General features: G+C 39.8%; 1 protein-coding gene across 1 annotated transcript in view; it reads right to left on the bottom strand.

Moving 5' to 3' along the window:
- The window catches only part of C6H16orf87 (chromosome 6 C16orf87 homolog), a 32,193-nt gene extending 13,979 nt beyond the window's left edge, over nt 1-18,214 (bottom strand). The window contains exons 1-2 of the mRNA XM_003355829.5: nt 18,116-18,214; nt 11,677-11,773 (exon numbers count right to left, since the gene is read on the bottom strand). Coding sequence (XP_003355877.4) covers nt 11,677-11,773; nt 18,116-18,181 — 163 coding nt within the window. The 5' untranslated portion in view covers nt 18,182-18,214. The remainder of the gene's footprint in view (nt 1-11,676; nt 11,774-18,115) is intronic.
- Between the last annotated feature and the right edge of the window lie 801 nt (nt 18,215-19,015).

The raw sequence follows: 19,015 nt of genomic DNA, 5'->3' as shown, positions 1-19,015 counted from the left end.
TTAATTGTTTAATGTGTATGGGATTTCAGTTTGGGAAGATTAAAAGAGTTCTGGAAATGGACAGTGATGATTAAGCATGCAGTGTGAATGTACTTAATGCCACTAAACTGTACAATTTAAAATGATTAAAATACGAAATTTTATGTTACGTGTATTTTACCACAATAAAAGACATGACAAAGGAGTTCTCCTGTTGTGGCTCAGCGACTTAAGGACACTGTCTCTGTTAGGATATGGGTTTGATTCCTAGCCCTGCTCAGTGAGTTAAGGGTGTGGCACTGCCTCAAGCTGCAAGTTGCAGCATAGGCCTCAGCTGCAGCTCTGATTCGACTCCTAGCCTAGGAACTGCCATATGACACATGTGTGGCCCTAAAAAGAAAATTTTTTAACAAGATGAACAACAAAAAAAGGATCCATGAAAAAGAAATTAGAAAACAAAATGAACTGTGCAAAATAAAGTTCAAAAGACAAATTAAGTAATGGAAATGGCTGAAGACAGGATTATAGATCTAGAAAAAGAAAACATTTAAATTTTCTGGAACAAAGAAAAGAATATGATAATAAGAGAACAGAAATAAAGGAAAGACCCAAGAAATCTAATGCTCATCTATGACATAATTGCTAATTACCTACCTAATGTTCATTTTCCAGCTCTTCCTTAAGAACAGAAAACTGCTGGAGTTCCCGTTGTGACTCAGTGGTTAATGAATCCAACTAGGAACCATGGGGTTGCAGGTTTGATCCCTAGCCTTGCTCAGTGGGTTGAGGATCTGGCGTTGCCGTGGGCTGTGGTGTGGGTCGCAGACATGGCTCGGATCTGGCGTTGTGGTAGCTGTGGTGTAGCTACAGATCCTATTAGACCCCTAGCCTGGGAACCTCCATATGCCTCAGGAGCAGTTCCTAGAAAAAGGCAAAAAGACCAAAAAAAAAAAAAAAAAAAAAAAAAAAAGAATAGAATCCTGTTAAGGTCAAGAGGGCAATGTGCCCAACTAAAATATACACATTCTCCTGCAGGTGAAGTCGAAATGAAATTTAGTTCTGGCCAATGACATGTAAATGGAACTGGATAAGGTTTCCAGTAAGTTTCTTTTTTTTTCTTTGCCACACCCACAACAAACAGAAGTTTTCAGGCCAGGGATCAAACCCACGCCACAGCAGTGACCCAAGCCACAGCAGTGGCAATGCTGGAGCCTTAACCCTCTAAATCACCAAGGAAATCCCAGAAAGTTTCCTTTTAAGGAGGTAAGCATGACTGGCATACCACTTTGTCCCTCTGCCCATCCCTCTTCTTCCTATTTGGAATGCTTACAGGATGCCTTGATGTACAAAGATTATCCTGTAACAGTGAGGATGAAAGCCACACATTCTCAAGAAACAGAAGACCCTAAGTCCTTGATGATATCACTAAACCAATAGTCCTGTACAGTAGTCCCTTGATATCCATGGGGAAGTGGTTCTAGGACTCCCACAGTGGTTCTAGGATCTCCCAAATTCTGCAGATGTTCAAGTCCCTTATATAAAATGGTATACTATTTGCACAAAACCTACACACATCCACCTGAGTAGTTTAAGCCATTTCTAGATATAATACTTAATACAATGTAAATGCTATGTAAACAGTTACTGGTGCACAGCAAGTGCAAGTTTTGCTTTACAGAACTTTCTGGAATTTTTTTTTCCTAAATATTTTCAACCCACTGTTGCTGGAACCTACAGATGTGGAAACCCATGGATGCAGAGGTTCAACTACAGTGCCCACTTCATCTTTCTTTATTAAATAGGAAAAGTAGGAGTTCCCTGGTGGCTCAGTGGGTTAAGGATCTGGTGTTGTCACTGCTGTGGCTTGGGTCACTGCTGTGGCACTGGTTCAATCCCTGGCCTGGGAACCTCTGCATGCCATGGAAGTGGCCCCCAAAAAACAGGAAAAGAAAACTATCTGTCCAATCCACTGTTGGTCAGGTTTTCTGTGGATAGTGATTCCAATATATCATCCAGTAAGGATACCAGAAGGAAAAGAAGAGAGCATATGGGAAAAAGAAATAGGTAAAAACTGTGCTAAACTGAAGACTTGAGTCTTCAGATAGAAAGCACTGAGTATCAGGAAAGAGACGGGGAGTGCAAAGTAAAGACACTCTCCACAATGATAGATAGGAAATGTACCACCATGTGTCTTTTATGAAAATTTTTTCCAGGTCTGAAACAATTTTTTGAAAATTAGTTCCAGAAATAAAAACATATGGATTTAAAAAAAAAAGGTATATAAGAAAAAGTGAGATTATCCCTGTAGTACAATGGAAAGAAATTTTAGTATGACAGCTGTGCAGCAGACCTAAAATCAGGCAGTCTTGATTAGAAGAAATCAGAGGATTCTATGCAAAATGTCTTAAAGATGAATATAGATACCATTTATGTAAAGTATATGATTAAGAACCTAAAAATACAAGCACAGAGATGAAGGTATGCATTTTTTCACCAAAAAGCAAAATAGGGGAGTTCCTTCTGTGGTGCAACAGGATTGACAGCATTTTTGGAGCGCTGGGACGAGGTTCGATCCCCAGCCCAGCAAAGTGAGTTAAGGATCCAACTGCAGCAGCTTAGGTCATAACTATGGCTCTGATCTGATCCCTGGCCTGGAACTCCATATGCTGCAAGGCGGCCAAAAAAAAAAAAAAAAAAAAAAAAAAGGCAAAATAGGACCTCCTGTTGTGGCTCATCAGAAACAAGCCCAACTGGTATCCTTGAAAATGAGGATTCAATCCCTGGCCCCACTCAGTGGGTTAAGGATCTGGAGTTGCTGCCAAGTTGTGGTGTAGGTCACAGACACATAGCTTGGATCTGGCGTTGCTATGGCTTGGGCACAGGCCAGCAGCTGTAGCTCCAATTTGACCCCCAGCCTGGGAACTTTCATATGCCACAAGTGTGGCCCCAAAAAAAAGGCAAAATAAAAACTACCTTCCTGGGAGTCCCGTCATGGCTCAGTGGTTAACGAATCCGATTAGGAACCATGAGGTTGTGGGTTTGATCCCTGGCCTTACTCAGCAGGTTAAGGATCTGGCATTGCCATGAGCTGTGGTGTAGGTCAAAGACACAGCTCGGATCTGGCATTGCTGTGGCTCTGGAGCAGGCTAGCAGCTACAGCTCCAATTAGACCCTAGCCTGTGAACTTCCATATGGTGCAGGTTCAGCCCTAGAAAAGACAAAAAAAAGACAAAAAAAACCCCAAAAAACTACGTTCCACATATGAATATACAGCAATTTTAAGTGATTAGCATGTAAGAAACAGTGTTCTCTAAAGTAACAAAAGCAAACCTTCACTATGAAGTAGTTCAGAATTGAGGATCATTTACTACTGAACTGTTGTTCAGTCACTCTGGGTTTCTAAAACGCATTGGCAATAATCCTTTTCTATTTTTTTTCCTCAACTCCAAAAGCAAGTATGTCATTTACAGATACATTTGCACATTTGTTACAGCTGATGAACTGCACTAACACAACCAAAGTGTTATCACTCAAAGTCCATAGTCTACATTGGGGTTTACTCTTGGTGTCCTATATTCTTTGGGTTTGGACAAACGTACAATGACAAATAGACTTTGCTTTTTTTTTTTTTTTTTGGCCAAACCTGCAGTATACAGATGTTTCCTGACCAGGGATCAAACTTGCAACATAGCAGTGGCAACATCAGATCCTTAACCCACTCAGTCACCAGAGAACTCCTAGATTTTGCTTATTTATCAGGCTCTCAAATGTAATTTGAAAATTAATCTAGGTTTAATATTCTTATCCCTTTTTTCCTCCCCCCACTAAAAAATGGAGAGGTTGTTATTATTTGACTAAGTTTAAGCTTAAACCACTGAGAAATACATAATTAAATACTAATAAGCCAGTCCAATTTCCTACTTTTTTTTTGTCTTTTTAGGGCCACACCCTCCACATATGGAAATTCCCAGGCCAGGGATCCAACTAGAGCTGTAGCCACTGGCCTACAGCCATAGCGATGCCAGATCCCAACTAAGTCTGCGACCTCCACCACAGTGCTAGATCCTTTAACCCACAGCTGCCAAGGATTGAACCTGAGTCCTCATGGATACTAGTCAGGTGTGCTACCACTGAACCATTATGGGAACTCCCCAATTTCCTACTATTTTAAATCTTTTTCTTATCTTTAGAGGAAGTCTTTTATAAACTAGTATCTCATTTAGATTTTTAGTTAACTTTTTCTTTACAGTTTTCATAATTTAAAAATTTTAAAGGAAAAAGGTATATCCATGGTTATTAAATGCAAAATAGCACTCGTGATGTAATTAAACCACCCAGAACACTCACCTAGAAAACCAAATTTAAAGATGTGAGAGAGTGGAGTTCCCGTCGTGGCGCAGTGGTTAACGAATCCAACTAGGAACCATGAGGTTGTAGGTTTGGTCCCTGCCCTTGCTCAGTGGGTTAACGATCCGGCGTTGCCGTGAGCTGTGGTGTAGGTTGTTGCAGACGCGGCTCGGATCCAACGCTGCTGTGGCTCTGGCATGGGCCGGTGGCTGCAGCTCCGATTCAACCCCTAGCCTGGGAACCTCCATATGCCACGGGAGCGGCCCAAGAAATAGCAAAAAAAAAAAAAAAAAAAAAGAGATGTGAGAGAGTTCCCATTGTGGCTCAGCAGTAACGAACCCAACTAGTATCCATGAGGATGTAGGTTCGATCCCTGGCCTTGCTCAATGGGTTAATGATCCGATGTTGCCATGAGCTGTGGCGCAGGCTGGCAGCTGCACCTCTGATTAGACCCCTAAGCTTGGAAACTTCCATATACCACAGGTGCGGCCCTAAAAAGCAAAAAACAAACAAACAAAAAGATTGGAGTGAACTGAGTTTGTTCTCACCAAAAACTGCTTTTGTCAGTATTTGGTGACTAACCAAATATCTGAATAGACAACCACCACAGCAGTTACGGACTGATCAAATATTTGAATAGATTACTACTAGAGTTTAGTAGGTTTAGTCCACAGTACAGATACTTTCAATTTTAGGAAATGCAATATTTCCTTTAATTTCTTTTTTAAGGAAATTTCCCTTGTGGCACAATGGGTTAAAGCTCAGGCGTTGTCACTGCAGTAGCTCAGGTTGTACTGCAGGATCCATCTGTGGCTCAGGAATTTTCACACGCCCTGTAGGCTTGGCAAATAAAAAGAAAGAAAAGAAATCTCCTCAAATTAACAGACTAAGTAAGGCTTAATCTGATGGCTACTTTTAAACTCTGTTACCTATTCAATTTAGAAATGAAACCTGGGAGTTCTGCTGTGGCACAGCGGGTTAAGAACCTGGTGCTGTATCTGCTAAGCCATGGGTCTGATCCCTGGCCCAACCACAGTGGGTTAAGGATCCAGCCCACAGCTGCAGCTCCAATCCAACTCCCTTGCCCAGGGAACATCCATATGCCATGGGTATGGCCAAAAGAAAAAAGAAAAAAAAAAGAAATGAAATCCTACTGAACAAGACAGTCAATTTTTTAAAATTTACCTCCATTTAATGTTGCCCTCTTCAAAAAAGGATAAAACAATACATTCCTAACTCATTTGGAAAGGTATCAAAGAATAGTTTATTAGCGTTTCCGTTGTAGTACAGCAGAAACGAATCTGACTGGGAACCATGAGGTTGCAGGTTCGATCCCTGGCTTCCTTCAGTGGGTTAAGGATCTGGCATTGCCATGAGCTGTGGTGTAGGTGGCAGACGTGGCCCAGATCTGGTGTTGCTGTGGCTGTGGCGTAGGCTGGCAGCAAGAGCTCTGATTAGACCCCTAGCCTGGGAACTTCCATACGCTGCAGGTGTAGCCCTACAAAGCAAAATAATAATATTAATAACAATAATTTGTTGCCTTGAGGTTCTATGTACTCATACAAAAACACTGAGTATTAATTTGTAACACTCATCTTTTCCTCGTCAAAATTAAGTTTAAACTTGTAAAAATATCTTAATTTCTATAATTGATTCTGAATTTTCATCTATATTTTCAGCTAGACAAAGTTTCATATGCTGGTCTAATGTTCTACTTCCATATTTCCACACATGTTATGAAGATATAAAGATGATCACTATATTTGAAAAATATAAGTTGAACAGTTCAAACCAGGATAAAAAAAATAGCGTAAGAGATTATTTTCTCCCTGCATGTCACAAAATTATAATAAATAAGAGATTTCAACCCACTGAAATTTAAAATTATCTTTTATAGCTTTTTTTTTTTTTTTTCTGCTTTTTAGGGCCACACCCGAGGCTTATGGAAGCTTCTGGACTAGGGGTTGAATCAGAGCTATGGCTGCCAGCCTATACCAAAGGCACAGAAACATGGGATCTAAGCCGAATCTGCAATCTACACCACAGCTCATGACAACGTCGGATCCTTAACCCACTAAGTAAGGCCAGGGATCGAACCTGCATCCTCATGGATACTAGTCATATTCGGTTCTACTGTAGCACAACAGGAACTCCTGATTTTACTTTTAAGATAAATGCTATTTGAGTTTTTTTTTTTTTAATGTAGGTTTTCTTTAATTTGTTTATTTTGCTTTTTAGGGCCACACCCGTGGCATATGGAGGTTCCCAGGCTAGGGGTCAAATCAGAGCTGTAGCTGCTGGCCTACACCACAGCTCACAGCAACGCCAGATCCTTAACTTACTGAGCAAGGCCAGGGATCAAACTCGCAACCTCACGGTTCCTGGTCAGATTCGTTTCAGCTGAGCCACGACGGGAACTCCTAAATGCTATTTGAGTTTTAAAGATATTTCTCTCTTTTGTTTTCAATGTTTATGCAAATAAAGTCTTCCTTGATTCCTCTTTGTTAACTAGTTACCTATCCATTTAGGCATTTAGTGATTAATACCACATGTAAAAATCATTTTGTGGGGGTCTTAAAAACAAATGAAAAATAGAACTACGATATGATCCAGCAACTCCACTTCTGGATATTTATCCAAAGAAAATGAAAAACACTAACTTGAAAGATAGATGCATCCCCATGTTGACTACAGTATTATTCACAATAGCCAAGGTATGGCAACAACCTAAATGTCCATCAATGGATGAACAGATAAACATAACGTGGAGTATTATTCAGCCCTAAAAAAAAAAATGAAATCTTGCCGTTTGTGACAACATGGATGGACCTTGAGGGCAGTATGCTATGTGAAATAAAACACAGAAAGACAAATATCATACAATCTCACTTACGTTTGGAATCTTAAAAAAAAAAAAAAAAAAAAAACCCAGGAGCTCATAATTAGTACATATGCCTTCCCTAAAAGATGTACCCTACTTAATTACCCATTCCCTAGTGATGATAACAGGCTTAACTTTTTGCTATTACAATGCCGGCTGAAAATCCTAGTAAATATTTTATTGTGTATTATATACAATTATATCTCTAGGCTACATATCAATTGATAAAGAAGTCTAGATTCTAGGTTATATAAATTTAAAAGTTTTAACTACTGTCAGAGTGCTCTCCGAAAAGGCAAGCCAATTTACACTCTCACCACTAGAAGGAAAGTACTCATTTTGCCATAATTATAAAAGTACTTAGGGAGTTCCTACTGTGGCTCAGTGGGTTAAGGATCCAACTTAGTCTCCGTGAAGACACGGGTTCAATCTCTGGCCTATCTTAGTGGGTGAAGGATCCAGAGTTGCCATAAGTTGCAGCATGGGTCAAAGATGCGGCTTGGATCTGGTGTTGCCATGCTGTCTCAGCTGCAGCTCCCATTCGACCCCTAGCCTGGGAACTTCCATATGCCACAGATGCAGCCATAAAAGGAAAAAAACAAAGCATTTAGAAATCTTTTAAATTTTTGTCAGAATGTGGACAAAAAGAATGGTCTTTTATTTCAACAGCATTTCTTTCTAGATTATTAGTGAATTTATCTTTCCAGATATATAATATATATCAATTTCATTTCTTCTACAAATTCTCTAATTAAAACTGAAATATTCTAGAACCCACTGACAACATTCATCAAGTACTTGATAAAATGTGGACATTTTAAAAATCATACTCTTCTCAATTTCCTACAAACTACAGGCTACCCAAGGTAAATCTTACTTTTAAGAAGCTTAACTGTAAAAATGAGTATTTACTGAGAACCTATAACATGCCAAGCTTTCTTTAATGTTAGACATTTTCATATGAACTTCATCTAAACTTCAATCCTCTAAGGTGGGTACTATAAATATATGTATACGCAAGTAAACAGTAGCTGCTCGTGGAGGTTAAAAAAATGACCAAACTGGAATCTGAATCTGAAGCAAGATCTTCCAACCCTGATGTCCGTACTATAGCAAACTGCTTTACAGGCTCTCTTAAAACTCTTTCTTCCTTTGGTTCTACAGCACAGTCTACCCTGATTTTTCTCTATCCTTTTTATTCTTTCTGTTTCTTTTGCTGGTTCTTCTTCCTCCTCCCTAGGATTTCTAGGCTTCAATGTTTCATCTTCACTTCAAGGTCATAAGGCTACTCTTATTAAACAACAGAACCTTAGGAAACTCCAAATGTAAAATAATAATGAACTGCTTTTTACTCATCACTCCGACCTATGTATGCTGACAATCACCCTCTGTTGCTCTCCACAGCTGACAGGACCTCCTACCCAGACTTTAAGACCAAAGTCTGTCAGGAGTTCCTGTTGCGGCACAGTGGAAACAAATCCAACTAGTATCCATGAGGATGTGGGTTCAATCCCTGGCCTTGCTTAGTGGGTCGGGTAGCGTTGCCGTGAGCTGTGGTATAGGTCACAGACACGGCTCAGACCCCATGTTGCTGTGGCTGTGGCACAGGCTGGCAGCTGTAGCTCTAATTTGACCCCTAGCCTGGGAATTTCCATATGCCACAAGCGCAGCTCTAAAAAGCAGAAAGAAAGAAAAGAAAGGAAAGAAAGGAAAGGAAAGGAAAGGAAAGGAAAGGAAAGGAAAGGAAAGGAAAGGAAAGGAAGGAAGAAAAGAAAAGAAAAGAAAAGAAAAGAAAAGAAAAGAAAAGAGAAAAGATTGGAGTATGCCAGAGTTCAGTCCCTCAACTGCTTTCTCTTCCAATCCTAAAGACCCCGTAGCACCAGCTCATCCATTTCCATGACATCAACAACCATCTATTCATTGCTGGTTCAAAACCTTTATCTCTAGCTGAAGCTATTCCCTCAGCTTCAGACTATATGTCCAACGGGGAAAAAAAACAAAAATCCACATGAATGGTATTTCACAACTATATCCAAACCTAACTTAATCTTTCCCTCAAAACTTGTCTTCATCTTTATATTCCCCTTCTAATCAGTAACCCAAGTCAGAAATCTGGGAGTCATTCTAAAGTCTTCCTTCTCCTTCAAATGATTCTAGCTCCTTAACACTTGTAGCATCTGTCCCTTTTCTCTATCTCCTCACTGGGTTTCTTCCTTACCTCATTCCTCACCTTAATCATAGGTATATAGGAGGGGCTCAAGAATATTTCTCAAATTAAAAAAAAAAACATAACTTGTCTTACTAACAGCATGGACCATGTCTTAGTCATTTTGGAGACACAGAACCGAGTTGACATTCCACCTCAGCAAATCTGAATGAATCATTCCAGGATTCCCATACCCGAATCAGACTCTTAAGGAATAAGAAATAGGAATCCATGTTTAACAAGCTCTCTACTGACCAATCCAGGAACAGCTTTTAAGAACTAATAAATTAACAGTAAGTCCATTCTTATGTTGAAAGAGAGCAAACTCAAACAGAGACAGAAACAGAATTAAACAGCTTTCCTCTCACTTCTCTGTAGACCTAGGATAAACAGACCTCTCAAAGACATAAATATAAATAACTCTTGAATCATCTCCTACTATAACCACTCTAACTCGGCATCCTCATTCAGTTAACATACTGCAATAGCTCACTTCCACCTTGTAACCCCACAAACTGTTTTCCAGAGAGCAGTCAGAATGATCTTTCTAAAAGGCAAATCAAAGCATGCCACCTCTCCCTCACCTCATCCCACATCCTAGAGATAGTTTCTCTTCACATTATAAGAACAAAATCCAAAACCTTATTCTGGCTTACAAAGCCCTAAATAATCTGGCCCTGTGTATCCTTCTGGCCTCATCTCACTCTGTTGGTCCTACTGTCTACACTGCAACCACACTGGCCTTTTTGTTCCTAAAATATACCAAACTTTTAACAATCCTAGAATTTTTCCATTTGCTATTTCAGCTGTCAAGAATGGTCTCCTTCCTGGTCTTTTCATGGTTACCCTATTCAGCCTCAGCTTAAATGTCACCTCTCAGAGAAGCCTCCAACCATTCAATCAAAAGTAGCTTTCTAGTTACACACTGCAGCACATTTATCACAGCTTTATATTCTCCCTGCTTATTTGTTCACTATTTATTTCCTGCCCACAAGAATGAAGCCAGCTCTGGAGTGAACCTGCCTTGATAACAGATTCATTCATTTCTTTAGGCCTAAAGCTTAGAACAGTGTCTAGCATCTCATATATAATTTTGTAATCAATCTACTCTTATTTGGGGATCAGGAATGTACAAAGCTCTGACTTTATAGAAAGAACAAATAAAATTTCACCTTTTAAAAAATATATCCACTGAATAAATCCAATCTGTCTACATTAATAGGAAAATAAAATTTGAACTAGACATTTTTTAGATATTCTATATCAGAGAATTACAAAAAATAATCAACGTTTAAAAATTATATTCACACCAAAATCAGGTCATATTTTTTCAGTCACTAATTTAAAAAAAAAAAACACAAAAAACTTTAAAGTTGTTACAAATTTTACCAGCACTATGAGGGGGAAAAAACCCAAGTGTCCGTCAACCAGTGAACAAATAAACCAACTGTGGCGGATCCACACAAAGAAATACTAAGGAATAAAAAGGAATGAATTCTTACTGACATACACAATAATATGGCCGAATCTTAAATTATGCTCACTCAGTGAAAGAAGCTAGGCAAAAAAAGTACATACTGTATGACTCCTTTCATGTAAAGTAAAGTTCTAAAACAGTACCAGAAAGCAAATCAGTGATTATGTGGGGGGAGGGAACAAGAAGGAAAGATTACAAAAGGGAGCTAGAAAACTTATGGGAATGATGGACATGTTCATTTTCCTGATTAACTGATATAAACATATGACAACACTTAAAACATATACTTTAAATATGCACAATTTATTGAATGTCAATTATACCTTTACTATACATTTTTTTTTAATTTTTAAAAATTAGAATAGGTCACTCCCTTTAATGGCTCTCCATCCTCCAAAAATAAAAAAACATATATTCTGGAGTTCCCATCATGGCTCAGCGGTTAACAAATTTGACTAGCATCCATGAGGATGCAGGTTCGATCCCTGGTCCTCACTCAGTGGGTTAAGGATCCAGTATTGCCATGAGCTGTGGTGTAGGTGGCAGACCTGGCTCGGATCCTGTGTTGCTGTGGTTGTGGCTTAGGCCACCAGCTACAGCTCTGATTAGACTGCTAGCCTGGGAACCTCCATATGCCATGGGTGTGGCCCTAAAAAGCAAAAAAAAAACACCACATACTTCGATAGATTTTAATCTTTAACTTCAACAAAAACTGAATAGTAAATTCACAAGAATTTTATTTCTCCATCAAAAAGCTAAAAAAAAATGTAGCAAACTCAGAATTACCTGTAGTAGATGATGATTTTTCTGGGTGTTTTGCATTTAAAAGTTTTCTGCTAATAAATATGTAACCACAGGGACATGATTTACATGCAACAGGAACCTGCAGAGAAAGAAAGGAAACAATAAATTATTATTGTTTTTCTGTTGTTAAACTTCTCAATGTTTATGTAGTCTCCTGAACTGAATGATAAATTACTTGAAGTAGGAATCATGGATTTAAACCCTACCTCCTTAAAACAAATTATATGAGGAGTTCCCATTGTGGCACAGCAGTAATGAAGCCAACTAGTAGCCATGAGGATGTGGTTTGATCCCTGGCCTTGATCAGTGGGTTAAGGATCCGGCGTTGCTGTGAGCTGTGGCCAGCAGCTACAGCTCCAACTCAACCCCTAGCCTGGTAACTTACATATGCCTCTGGTGCAGCCCTAAAAAAAAAAAATTATATGAGATGGGTATTGTGTCCTCTACTTCTCCACATTCTACTAATGCATTACAATACCATAATTATAGTAAATGCTTGATGAACATGTCAATGTGAATGAACAATAGAAAACCATAACAGAGTCAAAGCCAAGGAAAATACATGGGAAAAATCGTAGCATTTCCTAAACTATTAGTTTGATAGAAGTTTATATAGAATAAATTGGAAAAGGGGGCATGGTTGGAAGTCATGAAAGTAATCCCAACATAACATTATGAGGCCCCCACTGGAATATTTCAAAAAAGAACTGAAAACAACCCAAGTTCCAACACGAAGGGGTAAGATGCCAATTACCACCAACAAAAAAAATAGTTTACAACTACAAGTTTGAGGGACAAAAGTATGGTACAAACAAAAGAGAGTGTTGGGCAAGGTAGGAGTTGATACCTACGATCTTATAGTCTCAGCTCCAGGAAGGACGTTGGCTAACACTTATGCTCTTCAGGCTTCTGTTTCTAAATACATAAACTATGGAGTTCCTGTCGTGGCGCATTGGTTAACGAATCCGGCTAGGAACCATGAGGTTGCGGGTTCGGTCCCTGCCCTTGCTCAGTGGGTTAACGACCCGGCGTTGCCATGAGCTGTGGTGTAGGTTGCAGATGCAGCTCGGATCCCGCGTTGCTGTGCCTCTGGCGTAGGCCGGTAGCTGCAGCTTCGATTCAACCCCTAGCCTGGGAACTTCCATATGCCGCGGGAGCGGCCCAAAGAAATAGCAAAAAGACAATAAATAAATAAATAAATAAATACATACATACATACATACATAAACTATTTCAACAAAGTGGCTTCTTTCTCCGTTTCAAGTCTATAAATATTTTTAAAGCCAAATGTTACTGAAAAGCACTGAAAAAAGTTTTAGATTTCTCTCCATAGCTGTTTCACTACTTTTCTTTTTTTTTTTTTTTTTTTTTTGCTTTTGCTTTTTATGGCCACACCTGCAGCACATGGAGTTTCCCAGGCCAGGGGTCGAAGAATAAGAGCTGCAGCTGCTGGCCACAGCAAGGCCAGATCTGAGCCGCATCTGCCAGATCCGAGACACATCTGCAACCTACACCACAGACCTATACCACAGTTCACGGCACTGGATCCTTAACCCACTGAGCAAAGCCAGGGATTGAACCCGCATCCTCATGGATGCTAGTTGGGTTCACTATTGCTGAGCCACGATGGTAACTCCCTGTTTCAATAATATTAACCTTAATGATCTTGGACTAAAGAAAGACACTTTCACCAAAAACCAAAAATTAATCTCAACAAAAAGTACTCACAGAATAATTATAGTCAAAAAACTAATTCCCTTTGTAAAATAAATTCCATTTGCCTACAGTTCTGCTTATGTAAAAGTTTAGTTACAATTGTAAAGCTTTCATCCATACATACACATGTACAGAATGATTTATAATCTAGAATATTTGATCTAAATAATCATAAGCTAGATTAGAATTTTGGCTGAATTCCTTCTCTTTGTATAAAAATGCTGAAGAATTCTAGTTTGTATTTATGAAAAATAACAATGAATCCTACAAAAATAATCAAACTCCAGATATGTCTAACAGCTTGCTTTATCAAGAATGTAGTAAGATTCTTTTAAACCATGACAGAAAATGTAATGTTGCATTTCTTAGTAGTGTAAAATCTGCCCAAAATAGGTATGTTTTATCATTTTAAAAATTTCACATCTTACAGAAACCAAGCTCAAAGTTACTGACTCATTTCCTTTACATTTAAACACATCATTAAAGGCATCCACATTAATATAAATTGTTTTAAGTTAATGCTATCCAAAAAACACAAGCATGTTCTTATTCAACAGCTCCTTTGCTACTCAACGACTATTTTCTCTCAGCTACTGAAACTCAGTAAGTTGAAATTTAAGTCAAAAAAAATTTATCAACCCATATCCAGAATTAAATAGAGTGTTAGATGAGAAATGTACATTTGGCTTTGGGATGACTAATGCAACTGATAGACTATTTTACATCCCTTAATGAAAGTCTTATGCTCAAGAACCATTCATGCTCCTGAGCTAACATCACCCGAAAGTGCTTCTTAAACTGGAGTCCTTCCCTCTACACCATCCAAAAAAAAAAAAAAAAAAAACACCTCCACAGACTCTGTAAAAAGAATTATTAAAGGGTGGACAATTTCAGTAATATTAATCCCTTTATATTATTGTATAATTTAAATTTTAAGAAAACACTTAAACTTCCCTTATTTTTTTAAAATAAATATTTTAATTTGAAAATTTTTTCCAGGGTACATGTGGTCATATAGTAATTAACATATAACGCTGTTCCTCATAACAAAGATTTCTTTTCAATAAATGTTATGTTACTAAAAGAATACAAATTAGAACCTAATTTTATATGGGGATTTAAAAAATAAATTTCAAGAGTATTAAATGTAAATATCAGTACAAAAGAGTAAAATATACTAACTTTAATTATAAACTTCCTTTAAATTTCAGTTGTAATGCCAAAAATAGTAATGAAAGTTCTAATGTTATAACTTTCAAGAATTTTAATTGTTTTAAGATTCTTTTGTTTAGTGTTGTTTTTTTGATTTTTTTGGCCTCACCCATGGCATGTGGAAATTCCCAGGCCAGGGATCGAACCAAGCCACAGCAGTGACAAAAAGGAATGCTACCAGGGAACTCTAACTTTCAGGATTTTAAAATGTCAGAAAAAAACTTCTAAGTTTTGTTTACTGACGGTTTCTTGTACAGCAATTTATTCCTTGAAAATCAAGTATTTAGATTGTTTGCATGTTTTACAAGTAAAACAGGTTTAAAAAAAAAAAAAGCTGCAGAAAACAAAATCCTGGTCCTATACTGTTTCACTGACTTTAAAAAGCTCAAAAATAAACACATTACAGAAAATCCATTTATACTCTTTGCTGCAAGAACGTAATCTATAGCAGACACACTTGCTAAATGTCACATAAACAAAAATTTCCTATAAATGGAGGGAAAGAAGCTGATCTAGTTTTTTTAAAGGCAAAAACAGAATCATACACAAAAGATACCAGAAAAATAGTAAGAATCTTGACTACTACTACACTCAAAATGGCTCAGTAATTTGAGTTAGTGGATGTGAAACCTTTGAAAATGAAAAGTATTGTGGTTTAGATGTTTCAGAACTGTATTTTCAGTAGAGACATAAAAAAGGGGATGTTATAAAGCAATTGAAAATCTAGGTCTCTTGCTGATCTCTGTACCTGTTTTTAAACTTATACACACAAACATTTGAATATCTAGTCAATTGGTGCAATCTTCTCAAACTTTAAAGATTTTACATTTCTGCTTATAAACTATATCTAAATTATAATTTAATATTTTTTAAATTAAAAAAATTTATTATAGTTGATTCACAATGTTCTGTAAATTTCTGCTGTACAGCAATAATTTAATACTCAGCAAGCAATTCAGAATAACAGCAGCATTCTACTGTTTTTTAAAAACTGGATTTCTGGATTATAATTCTTTTTCATTTATAAGAAACTTCTATTTTCAAATAATTAGAAAGCTAAAATTAATCTATCATTTTCTTTCATTTAGTTACTTTTAGTAAAAGATAAATCCCTTTTAAGAATCACTCAAGGAGTTCCCATAGTGGCACAGTGGAAACGAATCCAACTAGGAACCATGAGGTTGCAGTTGGATCCCTGGCCTCGTTCAGTGGGTTAAGGATCCAGCATTGCAGACGGTGGAGGTTGCAGATTCGGCTCAGATCTGGCACTGCTGTGGCTCTGGAATAGGCCAGCAGCTACAGCTCCAATTAGACCCCTAGCCTAGGAACCTCCATATGCCGCGGGTGCAGCCCTCGAAAAGACAAAAAAAAAAATCTCTCACTAAAATTCTGAATTAGTCCGCATACATGTTATATTCTCTTAAGTATTTAAAATAAAGAACACCACAAACCAACACTTTAAATTATGTTGTAGCTTGCTATGGGCTGAACTGTGCCTCTGCTCTCCCACCATCCCCCACACCCCAGCAACGAATTCAGATGGGAACCCCAAACTCCCAATGTGATGGTATCTGGAGAGGAGATAATTAGGTTTAGATGAGATCATGAGGGTGGGGCCCTCATGACAGGATTAGTGTCCTTAGAAAAATAAGATACCAGAAAGCTCTCCCTTCTCCCAGGATCTTGGGATGTCTAGCCTCCAGAACTGTGAGAAAATAAATTACTGCTGTTTGAGCCATCCAATCTATGATATTCTGTTATGGCAGCTGGAGAGATGGTTGTGTAACAACAAAACTAATGTGATTTTTTTCCCAAAGAAAACGCTGTTCACATTTTGTTTAAAAACAGGTTATTTTTTTCCCAAAAGGTTACTTGCCAAGTACAACAAGGTCAGGATTTGTAAAAACTGGTGCCCCACAGAAACTGGAATGCATAATGCATACCATGTAAAATTTATACTTCTGCACAATTAATTGGAACAAATGGAAATAATTTAAATACTGAAATAATCTGCAAGGAGACTTAAAAAGTCCAATTTTTTTCAGAATTTAGTAAATTTAGTTTATTGGTAAGAATCGAAATTTAACTCTACTTTGAAAAACATACTAAACTGTTTTTATACTGCATATTCAATAAACTCATAAGATCAATAAATTGTAATTCTCCTTGCACAGCCTTCCTCTGATCAGCATATCTACCACTGCCTATAAGAGATACTGAACAAAACATGCAACATTTTCTGTTAAAATGTTTGATCAACCTTTAAGCTAGTTTCTTAAAGAATGCACTGAAATCAGCTTATTTTAAGTCTTCAGCCATTTCAAATTGCTCTTGATTTAAAAAAAAAAAAAAAGGCAGCAAGAAAGAAAGAAAAAGGAAGGGGGAGGAGAGAGGTAGTCATTTTGAAAAAATTCTTTCAGTGGAAAAGAAAAAAACACACCCAGATCAGCATGTTGGCATGAAATAAAGGCACTAATGCTCTTAACCGAGTTTTAACTCATTAGTTTGTAACGTTTAGAAGAAGGTGTATTATTCCGCTAAAAAAAAAATGAGGCACGCTTAAACTAAAACACTAAAACGAGATTTTTAATAATTACAACTATGACAACATTAAAAAATGGTGTAGAAAGCAGTCATTTAAAATTCATAAAACCACCTACATGTTTTTTAGGAGATCTGGAAGCAGAAATGCCAATTTTTTTAACAGTGACTACCGCGGCAGATGGGGGGAAGTGAGGAGCTCCCCAAAAGGAAGGGCTTCAAAGGGGCGTTATTCAATAACGTTCCATTTAAAACAACGTATAGAAAAGAACCACAATTATTCGCGTCAAAAATATAATAAATATAGCTAAGACAAAAATAATCTCCAATTTCGCCAAAACTTAAAAACTATTACATTGCAACCCCTTTGTCACATTCAAGCATGAGCCCTGGTCGCGGTGGGGAGTTTTGCGGGGTCCAGGGTATATAAATGAAAGGGGAACAAAGCAACACTGCGTGGCAGGAGGGGGATTTCGGAGCCAGGAGCCCGGACTCCGAGTCGGGGGGCACATCGGGTATTCTCGTCGGGGCAGCAGGGGGCTGAAGGGGCTGTGCTCCGCCCACTTGGGCCACTGACCCCTCACTCCTGCCGCTGTCACCGGAGCCGGCCTGGCGACTCAGGGAGAGTCCGGACAGGGCGCCCCGTCAGCTCACGACAAACCCACGCCCCCCTCGCGTGGCCCGGCCACAGAGCAAGACCCTCGCCCCGTCTGACCGCCGCCAGGTGGGCACCGGCCGGGTTGCGGCCCCGGACGTTTCCCCAGCAACCCCTCTGCTCGGCCCGGCCGGTTCCGGACTCCCACCGTGGCCACCGAGCCCAAGGACCGACCCACTCGCTCTGCCGCCGGGACCCCGGCCAAGCGGCCTCTCCACAGCCAACGGCCGCCGACAACCGCAGCCCGCCCGCACGCACTCGCCCCGCTGGCCCTCATGGCCGGCCCCCGGAGCCCACCTGTTGGTCGCATTCCGGGCATGATTTGGTGGCCATCTTCACTTTCTTGGCTCGAGTTGCAGACATGCTCCTTCTGGCGGCAGCGGCGGTGGCGACGGCGGCGGCGGTGGCGGTGGCTGCAGCGGCGGCGGCTCGGGCTCCGCCCCTCGTACCTCAGTGGCCCGGCCTCCGCGCGCCGGGTCCCCGCAGGCCAGACCGAGGCTATAGCGGGTGCGCGCGCGGGCGCGTGCGTGCACTCGCACGGAGCCTGCGTGTAGAGGGGGCGGGGCGCGGCGTGCGCCGGCTCCGGGTGACCGCGGAACAAGCGCCCACCCACACCGCTCGGGTCCCTGAGTGCGTCCGGATCCTCAGATTCTCACGAGAGGAGACTGTCTGGATCGTCCGGCGGGACAATGGACACGCCCTCTCTCGGCCCGACGGCCGGCGTGGGGGCGTGGTTTGGGCGGGGCTCGGTCGTAACGGGCGTTGGGCTCGACCAACGACTGTACAAGTAGGAGTTGTCGTGGTGCTGAGCACGCCCCCTCCCCCGAGAAAGGAGCACGTGAGAGTGAAGAGCAGGTAGAAGGTTAAGCTCTTAGCCCAGATGGGCGTTTGATAAGCTTCAGTAGGTCTAATCATTGAGGAATCGTAATAGACATCTGATGAGTCTACTGTATGCCAGCCTTGGGCTCGCGCTGAGAGGTATCAAAGTTAAGTCAAATAGCTATTGAAGGCCAGTTCTGCCAAACAAATGTGAATAGGAGATGCCTGCCCTCAAACACAAACACGCAATCTAGGAGTTCCCGTCATGGCTCAGCAGAAACGACTAATATCCATGAGGACACAGGTTCTATCCCTGGCCTTGCTCAGTGGATTAAGGATTGGGCGTTGCCGTGAGCTGTGGTGTAGGTTGAAGATGCA

Source organism: Sus scrofa, chromosome 6 (assembly GCF_054392235.1).
Source record: "Sus scrofa isolate SSC_HxYL_T2T_F1_AM1 chromosome 6, Sscrofa_HxYL_maternal_Yorkshire_Landrace_v2.0, whole genome shotgun sequence".
In the NCBI taxonomy this organism is placed as follows: Eukaryota; Metazoa; Chordata; class Mammalia; order Artiodactyla; family Suidae; genus Sus; species Sus scrofa.
Note: the sequence above shows the minus strand (reverse complement) of the source record. Positions and strands in the feature narration are given on the sequence as shown.